At 52.2% G+C, this 15532-nt stretch overlaps 4 protein-coding genes across 4 annotated transcripts; all 4 read right to left on the bottom strand.

Moving 5' to 3' along the window:
* Positions 1 to 221: 221 nt before the first annotated feature.
* On the bottom strand, positions 222 to 2882 carry HMPREF1120_04063 (uncharacterized protein). Its single transcript, XM_009158167.1, has 2 exons — positions 1839 to 2882; positions 222 to 1675 (listed from the first exon to the last, which is right to left on the bottom strand). Exons 1-2 carry the CDS (start codon positions 2300 to 2302, stop codon positions 418 to 420), a joined length of 1722 nt encoding a protein of 573 aa, XP_009156415.1. The 5' UTR covers positions 2303 to 2882; the 3' UTR covers positions 222 to 417.
* Positions 2883 to 3451: 569 nt separating this feature from the next.
* Positions 3452 to 6957, bottom strand: HMPREF1120_04062 (uncharacterized protein). The gene has a single exon (XM_009158166.1). The coding sequence runs from the start codon at positions 6138 to 6140 to the stop codon at positions 4569 to 4571; it is 1572 nt and encodes a 523-aa protein (XP_009156414.1). The 5' UTR covers positions 6141 to 6957; the 3' UTR covers positions 3452 to 4568.
* A 4814-nt stretch (positions 6958 to 11771) lies between these two features.
* HMPREF1120_04061 (uncharacterized protein) lies at positions 11772 to 14132 on the bottom strand (the record flags this gene model as incomplete). Its single annotated transcript, XM_009158165.1, has 7 exons — positions 11772 to 11837; positions 11932 to 12048; positions 12176 to 12321; positions 12840 to 12900; positions 13072 to 13345; positions 13402 to 14002; positions 14054 to 14132. The coding sequence occupies 7 exons, from the start codon at positions 14130 to 14132 to the stop codon at positions 11772 to 11774; spliced, it is 1344 nt and encodes a 447-aa protein (XP_009156413.1).
* Positions 14133 to 14593: 461 nt separating this feature from the next.
* On the bottom strand, positions 14594 to 15471 carry HMPREF1120_04060 (uncharacterized protein; the record flags this gene model as incomplete). The annotated part of the gene is made up of 2 exons (XM_009158164.1): positions 14594 to 14936; positions 14987 to 15471. 2 exons carry the CDS (start codon positions 15469 to 15471, stop codon positions 14594 to 14596), a joined length of 828 nt encoding a protein of 275 aa, XP_009156412.1.
* Between the last annotated feature and the right edge of the window lie 61 nt (positions 15472 to 15532).

The raw sequence follows: 15532 nt of genomic DNA, 5'->3' as shown, positions 1-15532 counted from the left end.
CCACAGACACAAACGGACAAGTCGAGTGTTTTTGGGGATTTGATCATCTAGGTCAGCTTGCTAGGTTTCTTGGTCTGAAATTTTGTTCTGATTCTCATTTATGACTCCCAAACAAAACCACCTCCCCTCACCCCACCACGGAGTCTGAGTCTGTTGCCAGTGGACCAAGTTACTTCCACACCCTTGATTTTGGATGACTTGAACCTCGCAGATGAATGTCACGGACTCATACAACAACTTTTGAACTTGAATTGTACGAACTGAGTTCGGACGCTGCGCTGCGCTGCGGGCTAGCGAGTCGCGACCGGGTAGACAGTCTGCATAACCGGAGTCATTGAGTTTGTAGTGATAATGACATCTTGATTTCCTCTCTAATTCATAAAGTCGTTCAGCTCTAGCCAAGCCCTCTAAATGTACCTAGGTCTGATTTTCCCCATCGTTTCTAGGATGGGACTCGTAGTCAGACGGTCTCTGTGTCTCTCCCTCCTTTTCTTGCGTCTTCAAGTTTGGCTCTGGCATATTCCCATGAGATGGACTCGGTTCTTCTTCTTCTTCTTCTTCTTCCTCCTCCTCCTCTGGTTGTTCAGTCGTACTCGTCGCCGTTGATGTCTCTCCTGTCGGAGCCACCACAACCGGAATCACAACCGGCACCTGCTTCTCCTGCCCACCTGCACCTACACCCACGGACATGGATGTAGCCGTCGCCTCGGCGAGATTCTTCTTCCTGACATCCCAGCCGCCCGACCACCCAATCCAACCCTGCTCATAAGGCCCACGAGCCAAACAAATCAAAAAAGTCAACCCGACCAACCCAACACTCAAACTTCCGCTGGCGACCCAGCCTCCCCGCTCATAAAGTTTTGCACCAGCACTAGTGCCCGTCAACTGGCCCGTGAAAGTCATGAGCATGAAAGCAGTATTGACACGGTTGCGGCCATTAGGCTCGATGGCAGCGATGGCGCTCCGGTTGGCGACCTGGGTGATTTGCAGGCCCATATCGAGCGTGAACGCCTGAATGATTGGTCCAGCGACAGTATGTTTGCCCGAGTATGTGCCAACCACAACGCCCAACAAGTTAGCAACCAGGCCAAACAGACAGCCGAACATGGGCGCGAACGGCTGGATTATGTATTTTGCATACAAGGGTCCGAGCAAAATCCCGGCGATGCCAATCAGGGCAAATAGCCCAATCACCACGGGACTGTATTCGTAGGGCGGATCGGCCAGAAGAAATGTGAGTGTGGTCCAGAAACTGGTAAATGCAGCCGAGATGCAAAAGCTGATGAGGCCCGCTTGAACCAGAACCGCGTGTTTCTTGTATAACAAGACAATCCCGCCGATCATTTTGATGTAGTTCAGTCCGTCCGGGTTGGTTGACGGATAGTCCGGCATGAAGAGCCACAGGGCGCTCAGGATTAGATATTGCAGCCCCAATGCGATCCAGTATACGTTCCGCCATGACGTGTATTGCGTGACTACCCCGGATAAGATCCGTGCAATCACAATCCCTAACAGGTTGCCTGAGGTTGCGATGCTGAGTGCCAGCGCGCGTTGATGTGCCGGTGCCAGTTCGGCCACGAGCGGCAGCATAACTTGCGGTATCACGGTCGTGATCGCACATATGTATGAGATGGCACAGAAGGCGGTGAAGGACCGTGTGGTGCAGAGTCCGATCCTGCAAACATGACAAACAGTATGTGTTAGTTTCAGGAAACGGGGGAACCATAGGTCTGGCAATCTGGGTTGGGCTAAGGTCGCCAAAGGACTTGTAGTAGATTGGGACAAGTGAACGGCATGGACCAGGCCTGGCTGACATGGATCCAAGAGTAAAGACTTACCACATGGTGGCGGTGAAGAAGATCAACACCAGTGTCAACGGGCGTCGTTTCAGCAGGTCGCCCAACGGACACACAAACAACAATCCTGTCGCATAGCCGGCCTGCATCAGTGTCGGAATACGCGACACAGTCACGTAAGGCACATTGAAGTCATGGGCGAGGATATTGAGAATCGGGTGGTTATAGTACAGGTTGCCCACAGTGAAGGCGCCAGCAAAGGCGAACAGGATGTTGTGCCAGACGGAGAAAGTAGGCGGTGCCTTTGGATCATAACGACACCAGGGAGGCATCCAGCTGAGCCGGTCTGAGAGAGCCTTGACCACCCGTCTCGACGTCGACATGGGCGCTGAGTCGAAGGCAGCACTCTTCTCCCCGTCGTCGAGGGCGATGGTGCCCTCCTCGGCGTTGCGCCATGTTTGTGGATGCTGATCCGGCGCCTTTTCGTTCACCATACCGCCCACCATCCCCTAAGTATGCTGCCGGACGTGGCGCGCATATAGCTGTAGATAATGTCGACAATGGAGTCCAAGATAAGGTTGAGCAACACAGCTCTAACGGATAGGCGAGGTGCTGTAATCAATGATGCCTTCGATTCATCACTCTCCAACCAACCCGACCGGACTTTTGTTTATAGGGCGACGCGGGCCGGGGTCGTCCTTAAATTTAGTGCTCGGAGATGATCGACTCCACCGCTTAAAAGCTAAAAGATGGACGATGGAGAAAGAAACCCGATAATGAATGGAATAGGAGACGATCTTATAAGTCCTCGGAATAATAAACCTCTCCACTGATGCGCTGTTTATGCTCGCTGCCCATCTTCGTCCGTGGGACAGAGAGCAAACAAATGCAGTATTGTGTGTTTGCCCAACGGTGCTGAATGAGGTCCCACAAGCCGGGCGAATGAGGACACCAATTGCCGGATCGTCGACGCGGTGAGGCTCCGTCTACCTCGTCTGTTTTCTCCGGCTCATGTGTGCCCCAGCACAAGAGGGTTACAAATACATGGATAACGAGTGAGGCAGCAAAGAATGTTGAGCGTCGCCCTCCAAATCGATGAATTTGGAGAGTTGAAAGAAATAGGTCCGGCAAATCGTTCCTGCGGTCCTCTTCGACTTGTCTCACGTGATCGAAGATAGAAGCAGAGAACGCGCCTACAAGCAACTACCGCCTTTTCCCTTTCTCTTTCTCTTTCGCTCATTGACTTCAACACTCCATCCTCATGCCACTCTCTCGCTTCATGTAGCAAGATGTTCTACCGACATGACGGCTGGTACTGCTCCCAGTAGCCCGCCGACATGGACTTCGGCTAAGGCGGCTCAAAGGCTTCTGCGCATCTGGCAATTTGGACAACGATACCCTTTGTCCCGGATTCGCTCCGAGGAGAAGTATCCGCCGCTTGCCGCAGTGATGGCGACGGGTATCACCGGAATTTGGAGGTGAGAGCCTTGCCTACTAACCCCCGGCTTCAAGTTTCTAAAGGGGATGCACAGACGAACCACGGCCCTTACGTAAGCAAGGCTTAGAAGGCTCAGGGGTTACATACCTAGGCAACGTAGGGTACCGAGCTGTTGACACACGCTTCTATCACGTTCTACGTTGTCAGATGAGCGGAGTTCCTCTTGTTGAATGTTTTGATTGGTTCTGCATGATCGCGATAGGAGGTACAACAGCAGCAACACCTAACTGACACCTATTCCATCTCCCATTCTCTCGGTCCCTTCTTGCTGCCGCACCTCCCAGACGCAGAGAACACCAACATTCTGTAATGTATCTGATAAACATTGAATTGAGCGACTGCGCTAGAATACATACGTTCGTGGATTGACAACGTGCATCGCTCGTCTTTTCCATCCTGCAACTCAACAGTGGGAGAATGAGACATCACGACGTGAGCAATCAATCCAGGCCATGTATTAAGCCGCCATTGAGCAAAGCCATCCATCCTCCATCCTTCCGCAAAAGGATGTTTTGATGTTGCTCCAAGAACTCCTGTACAAAATAATCGAAATATCTCTCTTTTGATATCCGTTTTGTCCTGAGACCGAGTCCGTTCTACACTCCACCGAACAATCGCTCTTCTCGAAGACCGTGGTTGCGCTGTTAATGATCCAAAAACTTCGTTGTGCTGAAGCCGCAAGTCGTCATGCAAATCGCTGCAAAGTGCATGGTATCTCATGGTTTCATGTTCCATAGAAAAGTAAAGGGAGTGTCGTAGTGGCAAGTGTTCAAATCACTTCGCTGTGCTGAAGTTGCAAGTCGTTAATGGCCCACGCAGGGCCTTTGCTGTCGTGTATCATAAAAAGGAGTGTCGTATCGTAAGTTGTGTCGTAACACTTGCCGAAAATATACAAGTACCAACAATATCAATTGGGAATAGATTACCCAAGGAATCCTCTTGGGCTTTTGTGGATGGATGACGATACCCGGTGGCTGCTCAGTCATTTCTGCTTACGTTCCGGTTTTTCTCTCAGGACCAGGATTGCAGTCTGCAAATTGTAGACGGGAGACAGTGTACTGAGGATGTTACTGCTCAGTGGCAGGTTCGGTCCGTCAATCAAGAACGCCGCTGAAGGAAACCGTTTGGAACATAAGCGCAGCAGCGCCATGGCCTGGTAGAGACTTTTCCCGGGCATCTGTATACTTGATGAAAGGGTATGATTTATACAAGGTGTTGTTGTCACTGTGATTGTTGCTGTTGTCGTTTCGATAGTACACGTTTGTACAGTGCCTTCAGGTCTTGAAAATGTCGGAGATGATTTTGAGAAGATTCCGCTTGTGCGGGGACAGAGGTGGACTTCTCGGTTCGGCGCCTTTGGTCGCGGGACCCGTCATACCGCGCGGCCGAGCAACGGACATCGGCCCTACAATCTCTCCATCGCCCAATTCAGGAAACTTGCCACTCTTGTCGTCAATGACTGGCAATACCATTTTGGTACTGGGGTTTTCCAGAACGGTACTGGAGGCGACGGAGTCCTGTAGCGCATCGGACGATTCGCCACTGCTCAGACGAGCCAGGACTGGAGCAAGGACATTGCGCATAAGCGTATGTTGCTTTTTCCAGATCTCGTCAATACTCGCCCACTTTTCCTCGGTAAGTTTGTACACTTTCGAGGTCGAGCCATAGTGCTCAGCAGTGCGGGTGATGTGCTTAGCGTAATTGGTTCGGGCTTGGTCCCAGTTGTTGCGGAAGTCGGTATATGACTCCAGATCAATGGTCTCGGGAACGTATGGCTCCGGATAGATGGTGAAGTTAGCGTGCCCCAGTCGAACTGCCCAAGGATCGGACAGGTCGTCCAGGAGCTGCATCGTTGGGACGTCGCCGTAGGGCGAGCTTGTCATGGTGTTTGTGCGGGATCTGGCGTGCATTGAGACCATTGATGGTTTTGTCGAAAGAGGTGGCGACGGCAGACACGACAGTGAACCCTCGATCGAGGCTCGGGAGCTCATCACTGCAGACGTAGGTGCAATTGCAGGTGACTGAAGCGGAGAATGGACTGGCTCGTCTTCTTTGCCGATGTCGGTCAAGATAGGTGGCAGTAGTGGGGTGGTTGCTTGACATGGCTCTTCCTCTTCCTCTTCCTCGGACGGCTTTTGCTCTATCTCGACTGGGCTTGTTGCCGGCTCAAATGACACTTCACTCGTTTCCGGGATGACAGGCGACGAAGGGACCAAGCTTTCACGTTTGGAAATGATGCTCATTGCCGGACTGCAGACTTGTGACGACTTGAACGACCCTGACCGAGAAATAGGAGAGTCGATGTGCGTTGCAATTGACAGCTGCGGGCCCGGGGCAGATCGGTTCTTCCACCTTCTCGAAATGGAACCGAATCTAGTGCTGAAGCGGTGGCGATGGACAGTGGTTGGATGTTCCATCGACTTGCGGCGTTTGAACAGACCGAGTCCGGCGGCGGCAGGAGAGTGCCAGTCGTCCTCGTTGTCTCTCAAGCTCCATTCATACTGCGGCCGTCCGGGAGAACTTGGGGGAGACGGTTGACCGTGATGGCTCGAGAAAGGCTTATCGTAGTCATTCCAATCATACATCTTGTCATTAACCACAGTGTATCCTTCGAACTCGTCTCTTTCTTGAGGGTCCTCTGTTACATCTTCCAACCTCTTCGGCGCACCATACATGTCAAGTGACTCTCGCGGTATAGGCGACGAGGTCGAGGAAGAATTGGAGCCTCGCGACGAGTGGCCTTTGGAGAACGTCGACGTGGTAGGTGACGAAAGGTTGACCGAGGACGTCGATGACTGAGCGGTTTGCGCATTCGCGATTTGCGAGTACGGTGCATGATTATCCATGGTAGTAGTGACAGACAGTATTAATTTTTAGTAGCGAGCGAGTGTCTGGGGGATGCCCAAATAGAAGTACTGCAAGAATCGAAGGAGAGGCGTTCATGAACTGGTCTAGGTCACAGTCGGACAGCGGCGCGCATGATGGCTGGGGACAGTGGTTGAATGATTCACAAGCGAGTTGAGTCGAGTCGGGTCGTGTGGACGTGTGGACGTGTAGACGTGTAAAGACTGTGCTGGCCGAGGTGTCTGTCTATGCAGTAGATCGCTTCTAGAGTTGAGGCCTGAGCTGGTGACAAACACGACGCAGGGCAGAAGTTGGCCCAGGTTGGTGTGCGTGCAGTGGCGCGATGGTGATGCTTCTTTTGGTTGGTTGAGACAGTATGGTCGCGCAATTGTCCCTGTTTGCCTTCTGTGCCATCAGTCGAGTGCCATGTGTACGAGGTTAGGAAACGGCGAATGCGATCGAGCGGTGGGATGCAGAGATGAAAAGAAAACGAGGTGTTTGGTCCGTGTGTTGTGAGAAGCAGAGCAAGGTCGAACGTGGGGAGGAAGAATTGAGGATTGAGCAGCAGCAGTACAACTAGTAGCAGTGCTAAGAAAGTCGTAGTACTCAGACTCAGCTGCCAGCAGTGGCTGTAGCCTCTTCCCCAGTCGCTGTGAGAGGTTAGAGCGCAGTGCTAGCAGTGATAGTGGTACTAGTAGTGGTCGTGGTAGTCCGTAGTCCTCGCAGTGAGTGGTCTCTTGGCCTCTACCGTTGGACGGTCCGCTCGAAAGAGAAAACTTGTGTGCCGTGGAGCTGCAGCCCGCAGCCCGCAGCCCGCAGCCGCAGGTAGCTTGTGGCTTGTGGCCCGTGGCCTGCAGCCTGCGCTGCGTTTTCCCCTGGAGCAAACACTGGCAACAATTCTCTGCTGCGCTACTCTCCTCCATCCACGATCCATGCTCCATGCTCCATGATCCATCTGCCCCCGTCTCCATTGCTACCCGGCAAAACTACTACTAGTAGTAACAAAGTGCATGCCCATGGCAACAGGGTGCAACCTTGTTGGATCCTTCTAGCACAACTACCGATCCCGAACCGATCGCAGAGACTTTAGAGCCTTCGCTCATGCAAAGCCAACACCGCGTGGGAAGCCGTGCTTGCTTTAGGCTCACGCAGTTTTTGAATCAACAGCTGAACCAAACGACTGAATTCCAGCATGCTGCAAACTTCAGGCTCAAACTTCCATTCAACCCGTCAATGATAGCAGACAGGAATCGCCCTGACGTGCTCTATCCTCTTCTCCACTATCGCTGAGACCCCGATCGGACCCTTTACCGCACACAGAGCGTACCGGAAGGGTTCTGGGGCCCCTGTGTGATCGGGCGATTTTTGCCCTTGCGGTGCGGTGTCCGATGGAGCAACCCCGAAGCAGAACCACTTTGGTTCAGTGTCTTCCACCGCGTTCGCCCTATGGCTCGGTTGCTTGGCTGATGTTGATACCTACTAGACATTGGTTATTGTGCCTGAATATATTGTTGTTGTCGTCGTCCGTCGCCCTCAAGCATGGTCCGTGTTCCAAGACACTGTTGTCTCGATTGAGAAGGACAAATGGGGGCGGGCTGAACGAGTTGGGAGCAGCACCGACCGATGATCCCGTACACGAAACGCTTGCTATGGCGCAATCAAAACTTTGACCTGTCCACATCAGAGACAACCAGCCGGGTTTGCGATTACAACCTACTGCGTATGTGATGAGTGTGGTGGCTTATCCAGCATGGATGTCCCTACATTGCTCGCCCGTGTCCTCCCTGAACTGCCAGCTGTCCTGGTGTCCTTCCTTGAGATCCAGGCTTGCTTCTCGTGGCTCCCTGCCCCCTTCAATGGCGGGAGCAGGCTAGAACCAGGGCCGGGAACAGGAACAGAACTACGAAGAAAGAATGCCCATATCCATTTACCCGCATTTCCTCCCGCTTCATGACATTTTCGATTGCTGCTGTGTTTTGCTGCGCTTGTCCGAACCTAAACTTCACGCCTCACTGCAGGGCCAGATGGCATTTCTAGAGAGTCGCTAGAAGTACGGCTAAAGGAGGACAACCACCAATATCCGGCCGTTGGCAGGATTTCCGGCAGCTGTACGGCAGCCATCCGTGCCGCCCTGAAAGCTTCCGCGCGCCACCTCTGTAGGGACACGAACAACGGGTGTCTGTCACTGGCATACAATGTCCTATCATCTCATCCTCAGCACCATCATCAACCACCTGTTGAGACCTGGGTAGGCAGGTACAGGTACTGTAGTAGGCATCTCTCCGCCCTTACCGTTCCATCATGCAAGGAACTCCGTAGACCAAGCACTACTGTGACTGCTACTGCCGGGGCCGCCATCCCGCCGGAGAAATCATGCAAGGAACGGTATCAAATGTACACGCTATTAGTACGCCACCAACGGTAGCATGTTTTTTCCATGTTCAATTGCTGTCTTTCTTTCCAAGTTCTTTCTCCCTTGCGCTTCGGCAGTTTCTACAGCTCGATATCTAGCTACGTTCCCCAAAGCGACTAAATCTACAGGATCATGCAGTCTCTCATTCCATGAGTTGAAGTCGAGTGAGCAGTAGCAGTAGTGATTGGTACCTACCTAGGTAGTCCGGCACTAGGAGAAGGACTCGCAACAAGTCGCAGCCGGTAACGGCCATCGCAGTCCCACACCACCTTCATGGACTTGAAGCCGACACTAGCCACCTACGTCGAGGGAGGCAGATACCCAGGAACATTATTGTTGCGCCTGCAGTGCCCAAGAACTGCTATACAGAACAACGCATTATTGATTTCCGTCTGCCACCGCTACTACTCTTGTACCTCCAACTCGCTACCCAGCTGAAGACCCAACAACCGAAGCGACCTTCATCTTCAACTACAGTTGTAGAGTACGAATACTACACTGGCACCGTAGCAGCAGGGCCTTGCATCACCCACTACTAGTACTAGCACCATTCCCTCCAGCTCCCAGTCGTTGCCGAGCGGCCATAGTTGCCGGGACCGCACACGGCGCCCTAAGCTCAGCTACTACTGCTATGGTACTCTATGGACCAGCGTTCTATCTTACTGACTACTAACTAGCACCTCGCTACGGAGCCGGAGAATTTTAAGCGACCGAAGCCACCAAGATACGTGGCACCGATAGACAGGCACAATTCGGCTGTAGTAGGTCTGTCTGTCCGTCTGTCCAGACACGGACAGGTACCTGGTATACGCTCACCATTCTCCATCAAGTCCTGCCCTTGCCTTGTCCCGTCAGAAGTTCCCAATGCAGTGCAGCCAGAGCCCTCAATCATCAGTAGGTAAAGTTGCCACCCCCCCAAGCAGCAATATTACCGGGGCGAACCTCAGCTACCTACTAGGTGCTACTAGTACAAGCAGGGATTATTTTGCGGGATGGTTTTCTGTCCCGTCCTGGTTGTCCGTCTATTCTTCTCTTTTCTCGCGACTTGAACAGTAGCACCACCGCAGCTTTCACTTCCAGGTTGCATTGCTACTGGCATTGCAGTCGTATTGCACCCAGGTGCAGACCTAGTGATGGACCAGCACCTTCATTTACCCGTTCAGTAAGGCACTGGTCAGCGACCAGGACACAGAGACTGCACCGCAGGGGTTGTGTCCGTCTATTGGGAACAGTAACGTCACGGAGGCGAAGCTCAACGTCGAGGCGCCCTAGGTACACTGCAAGGGAACAGCACGCCAGGATCCCCCGGAACTTCAAACTTCCTTCTCTTCGAACTTTCTCCTTGAAACAACTGAAGCCTGCCAGTGAGACCACCTACTACGAGACGAGGGAAGGGGAAATAAGGTACTGTCCCGAGGGAGCATCCAACCGCCCGCCCGTGGCTAGGCGAGCCGACAACGTTGACGTGACTGGCTTCCCACGATTCGCACCGGTACTCGTGCTGGCAGTATGTACACACCACAACCACAAGTTTATTGTCGCCATCTACTACTACACTATCACCATGGTCAGCATCATGATTACGGTCATAGTGATTATTAGGCGAGTGTCCTCAGCTTGGCAGCCTTCCCTTCCACGTGGAGATACTAGGACGGTAGGTACCGGGCCAAAGACCCGCTGCATACTAGAAATATTGGACCCTCACCACCTTTCACCAACGTACTACTACTATTCTAGCGGACTCTTTCGCCGAAAGAGCATTTTATCTGCGTCTGCGTCTTGTAAACGGGCTCGGAATGACAACTGACTGCATAACCAGGCAACCGTAAGCGAAATGTATACCCTATTGAATGCTGAAACCGTCAAACTCAGACTTCCCAACTCAATTCTGTGCCGCTGCCGCCTCGGGCAGAGACTTCCTGCATACTGGGAGACCCAAGCAACCACTTCTCTGCAATGCACCACCGTTGTGGAAAGTAAAGCCTATATTTTACTACCTACAGTAAAATACTATGAGAATGGGGCTTTTCCACAAAGTTTCACATTTCTAGGGTCCATGTTTTCAGACCCTTGTCCTCGCCTCCGATTCCTTCGCCGCGGTGGGCTGTGAGTACCTGAGGCATGGTCAGTGCGCTCGGGTCTCACTGCCCTGCCAATGCCCTCCCAGTGCACGGACAGGAATATACACCCGGACCGTGCGTGCTCAGCACAACTCGTGCCGACTAAAATGTTTCCCACTACTGCAGAACCCTGCCAGGACCCTTTCAAGTTAGCCCCAAATGTCGCGCGGGACCCGAGGTTCTGGATTTGGATTCTGAATTTTGGATTCTTGGACTTTTTTTTGATGGCACTCTGAGTCTCCTCCCGGTCCCTCCCCTCCACTTCACTCTCCATTCTATTCCATTCCGGGTCCAAGTCCCTCCTCTCTTGGTCATTCGGTATGGCTCTGGTGGGCGATGGAGTTCACAGCCCAGTACTGTATCTTGCGGTGAAGGTGTGCGGTTCCAATCATGAGTGGGTGAAGTTGTGGCTTCGCACCAATGGACCTGGTCCGACTTGGCAGAGTGATATAATGGGTTCGGTTCACAAACAATGTCTACCTAGTAGTAGAACATCATAGTCTGCCGGCGGAGTATTGAGTCCAGCCTGCACTGCAGTGGGTGAAATCTTTCGGCGCGATTAGGTCGACCGGCTGAGGGAACGTTTCGAGCTCGCTTAGGAGAGCCGATGTCCACCGAGCACGCGACACTCGGAGGGAACATGAGTAGAGAGTGCTGGATTGGCTTGTCGTTGGATGAGTCGATAATCATGACAACCGTTTCTGACGGAGGACCCTTGAAACGCTCCAGTGCGCCATGCAACAATGTCCCTTCTTAGAGTTCTCCTTCGTGGTAGTGGCGGTACACAAATTGCCTTCTCTTCGGATCCTAATCCACGTAGATTTTGGCGATGCTTCGCTGCTGGTCTCGCTGTCAAGACAGCGACATGTTGCCTCTTATGCACCGTCATGTATGAGCGTTGGCAGATAAGCTGACTGGTTTCGTCAACTCTGCTTATCCCAAGGACGAGTGTGGAATGTATACCAGGTATCTTTGAAATGGGTGCTGTGCGGGTTCTAAGTTGCAGGGCGTACTGTATATTGCTGTAAGGGCGAGATGGAGAGCGCGAAGGAACCGACGGTCTTTCCTTTCCTCAACGACACCCATCTTCTTGGGTTAGATCAAGTAGAAAACTTCGAAACCCAGTATCGTGACCACAGTTTCTTTTGCTCTTCTGTGCCTTTGAACTATAGAAAAAAAAGGGGTGAAGTCAGTATTGGCTGGCATTGCATAGACGACATAGCTTTCGGGTGAAAATGAGTAGATCAGGGGTAGACATGCCTCGAAATCGACCTTGTAAATATCCTGAAATCCTTCGTCCAACCTAGGTTCTTGAAACCGTTTGATGAATGACGCGAACGCGATGCCGGGAAGCTGAGTCCTTTTCTCCGGGTTCATCTGAGACAGGCAGACAACAATGTCAAGGTCAGCATCGAATGGAGAGATCCAGATTGCTTTGCTCTGCCATCACGGATTGTACCTCGCATAACTAGGGAGCGTGAAGTGGTCGAGGAGTTCCACTTACCGTGTTTGGATTCAATGCTCTGACGGCATCGTTATGCTCGGCCAGCCGAGTCGGGGCTGTAAAGTGGACACATCGGATAGGGACATTGAATTCGCGCGCAAGTTTGATCCAGTACGACCGGGTCTCGGGGTCTGCGTTGGTGTTGTCTGGCACAAAAGCATGGTCAGTGTCAGGGTCAGGGTCAGGGTCAGGGTCAGGGTCGTGGTCAACCATTGCAGTAGCCAGGCCTATCAAAAAGGCATCTGTCCGACGAGAAACAAGAAGGGCTGACTATGTAATCGAGGCCATGAGCAGATTAGGCCATGTCATATCTGTGTGATCATGCTTGCGGGGGTCATGCATAAGTGACACAGTCGACGCAGGGCAAGAGTCAATGCAGTGCAATGTGGTGCGACATATGACACGCTTGGAAAAAAACTGGAAATAGATAGGGGTCATCCTCATCCTCATCCTCATCCTCGATTTGTTCGACGACCAGCCAGCATGCACAAATGGCATATGCTGTACCACCCATCGACTGACTGTCAAATGAGGGGTGTCGTACGAACACATTGAAGTGGACAACAGGGTTGGAGGGGACATCAAGAAGGCCAGCCAGCCATGTGAGATGGCATTTTGCATGGTAAATGTAACAAGAACAGTAAAAAATGCCATATGTACATACCTATGGCCACGGAATATCCAGCACTCAACAACTCTCTTGCCTTTTTGATGCATCTGTCGCGCTGTTTGTCCAAAAATCATGTCTCAGCCTGAAACAGTTCTCGTATGCAGGGGCAACTTTGGTTAATGGGACACAAGCACTTGAGGTCGGGGAGGGTGAGACAGCATGATGAAGGTAGGGTAGTCATGGATAAAACAGAGTCTCGTCTGGTCAAACACACAAACTCACTCACCGTTTTGAGTATGTCTTGATTTACTCTCTCGTATCCTAATGGTTGCAGAACGTCCCAATAGAATGTGCTCTTCCCTGCACCTGGTGAACCGCAGAAAATGACCAGCTCTTGAGGACTTGTTTTGGTAAACGGGGCGGGCACAGACGGTTGCTCTCGACCCGGACTTTGAAGATGTTTTGATGGTTCAAACACGTGCTCATATGCTTCCGCGGGCGCATCGAGGAAGTATTCTTCCGGGGTGTAGAATTTGATCCCAATGTTGGCAGCAAGATCCCTACATTCCCTTCAATGAGACCTCCAAATCACGGTGGTATCCGAAACAATGCTTACCTATCCGAGGTTGAGTGGTCCTTTCGTCTCTTGTCGGTCTTTGCTCTTCCGGCAGCATCTCCAACATAGAAGGACTTGTCATAATCGACAGCACCCTCGGCTTTTAGGTCGTAGTCTTCGAGCATCTCGTCCCACATACCGGTCCGAGGTTTTCGATAATGGTCCTGACCCGTGGCAGCATATATGCTGACAGGCAGGTCGAGTTGCCTGAGAACGGCGCCGACCTGGTTTTTGAGGTTGGCAAGGCTCGCCGTGTCTTTTTGAAGGGTCTTTGGATTATCCTTCAAGCTGATGTTTCCTTGATTGCTCAGAATGACAACAAGGTACCCTTCGTCGTAGAGCGACCTCAATCGGCCAGGGATTGATGGATCCCACCATCTCCAGCTCGTTGCTGTACGATGCCATCTGTTCCCGGTGTTCGGGACAATCAAAGTGTCATCCAGGTCGAACGCTGCAATCTTGACGGGCAATGTACGAGTCTGAGGAGGAACACTGGACGCATCATAGCGGCCTACGATGAGGGTCTTCTCGACTGTCCGCCACACCAACTTCTCGGGCTCCTTTTGTGAAGCAGGTTTGAAGAAACTTGCAACAGCCTTGTCTGCGTCTGGTCAGCGTGAAACTAGAGACGACGAGCTCCTCCTGGTCCTACTAGTGGTGGTGGATTCGAACTTTCGTTTCACTGCCGGCGGAGATATGGGACGTTCTGGTGGGGGAGCCGATCGTTTCATAGCGAACGATTTCTTAAAGACTATCGCATCAGGGGCACGGAAAGGAATAGCATGGGCTACTCGACAATTGCGGCCTGGCACAGCAAGCCATAGACGAGACGCCACGTTGTTACCCGGAGGCCGGAAATATCCAACGAGGGAATAAGAGGGTTTCTATGTCAGTGCACGCATGAAAGATACGCAGGGCAAATATAAAATTGGTGAAGAGAACGCGCCGACGCGTTGATGAAGACGCTCGTCATGCATGATAATTCATGGTCACGTGAATACAAGCTGAGTCAGCAGAAACTGCCCCTGAGGGCCCCTGATCTGCTAGCCTCACCATCTCAGCCATTGCACGAGGCTGCGTGTTGGACGAGAGGCCTGGTCGGTACCATCAGTCGCTAGTACTGCCAGCCTATACCAAGATTGATAACTATCTTGTCAAAGATTCCCCAGCCCACGGCCCAGTGCCTGGACATCTACGCTCTACCTGAAGACACAGGCAGCCGGGTGTCCAGAGCCAGTCTATCACCCGGAGTCAGCTCGACTGCTTGTTTCAACGCTTCCTTGTGACCAAGTAACTGCCTGGTAGCGCGCTCCTTAAGCTCAGGGTGGTTTCCATCAACCACATCAATGGATGCTTGTAGCATATATCCGCCAGAACCATCCAGTTTTGGCAACTCGGAGATGTTGGATAGGAAGGACGTATCAGCAATGGCTCCATCCGCAGATACCTGTGGCAATCGCAGAACCTTGTGAACAAATAGTGTGGTGTCGTAATCGTAGAAATTGTCGCCCACTACTAAGTAACGAGAAACATACCTGGTCACTTGTATCAGCACGGCCGTTGGGCACAGGTGCTGAGAACTTACTCATAACCAAAGTTATTCATGAATTGAATATAGTCCCCGTCATTGATCGGTATCCGGGAGATCAACCTGGTACTCACCGCTTGTTTCCCCGGCTCTGGAGTATCTTTGAAGTCCAGGTGCCAATTCACCACGGCGGTTCCCGGCGTTGACTTGGTGGGGTTAGCATCACCGTTGGCATCAGACATGGCAACGTCTCCTTTCTCGGTTCCTTTGAGCTTCGGTGGTGGCACTACCTCGCCAACCAGTTGCAAATAGTAGAGGCCGGCATTCAGCATATTTTTCAGTTTCTGTACGTCCTGCTGCAGGACCCCTTGAGTCCCGCCTGCAGAAGGGAGACGCTCTAAACCGGCGGGTGTGCGTGGTTTGAAGACGAGGTGGATCTCTATCGTGTGCTGTGGCTGCATACGGGTATATCCAGCTAGCTGTTGGAGCATTCGATGGTGGTCGTCTTTGGAGACTAGCCCGTAGAGAGCAAACTCATGCATCTCGGCCGTCTTAGGGAGCCCTCTCCCGGTGGTCTGGGTGGCCAGATGGGGTGGTACGTTG

This window comes from Exophiala dermatitidis (genome assembly GCF_000230625.1).
Source record: "Exophiala dermatitidis NIH/UT8656 unplaced genomic scaffold supercont1.3, whole genome shotgun sequence".
Lineage (NCBI taxonomy): Eukaryota > Fungi > Ascomycota > Eurotiomycetes > Chaetothyriales > Herpotrichiellaceae > Exophiala > Exophiala dermatitidis.
The sequence above is the reverse complement of the archived record's forward strand: the minus strand, read 5'-3'. Positions and strand labels throughout refer to the sequence as shown.

Coding starts and splice junctions, on each gene's coding strand:
- HMPREF1120_04062 (XM_009158166.1), bottom strand. CDS start 6,140: ATGGATAATCATGCACCGTACTCGCAAATCGCGAATGCGCAAACCGCT.
- HMPREF1120_04063 (XM_009158167.1), bottom strand. CDS start 2,302: ATGGTGGGCGGTATGGTGAACGAAAAGGCGCCGGATCAGCATCCACAA. Junction 1,676..1,838: donor TTCTTCACCGCCACCATGTG/GTAAGTCTTTAC, acceptor TCATGTTTGCAG/GATCGGACTCTGCACCACAC.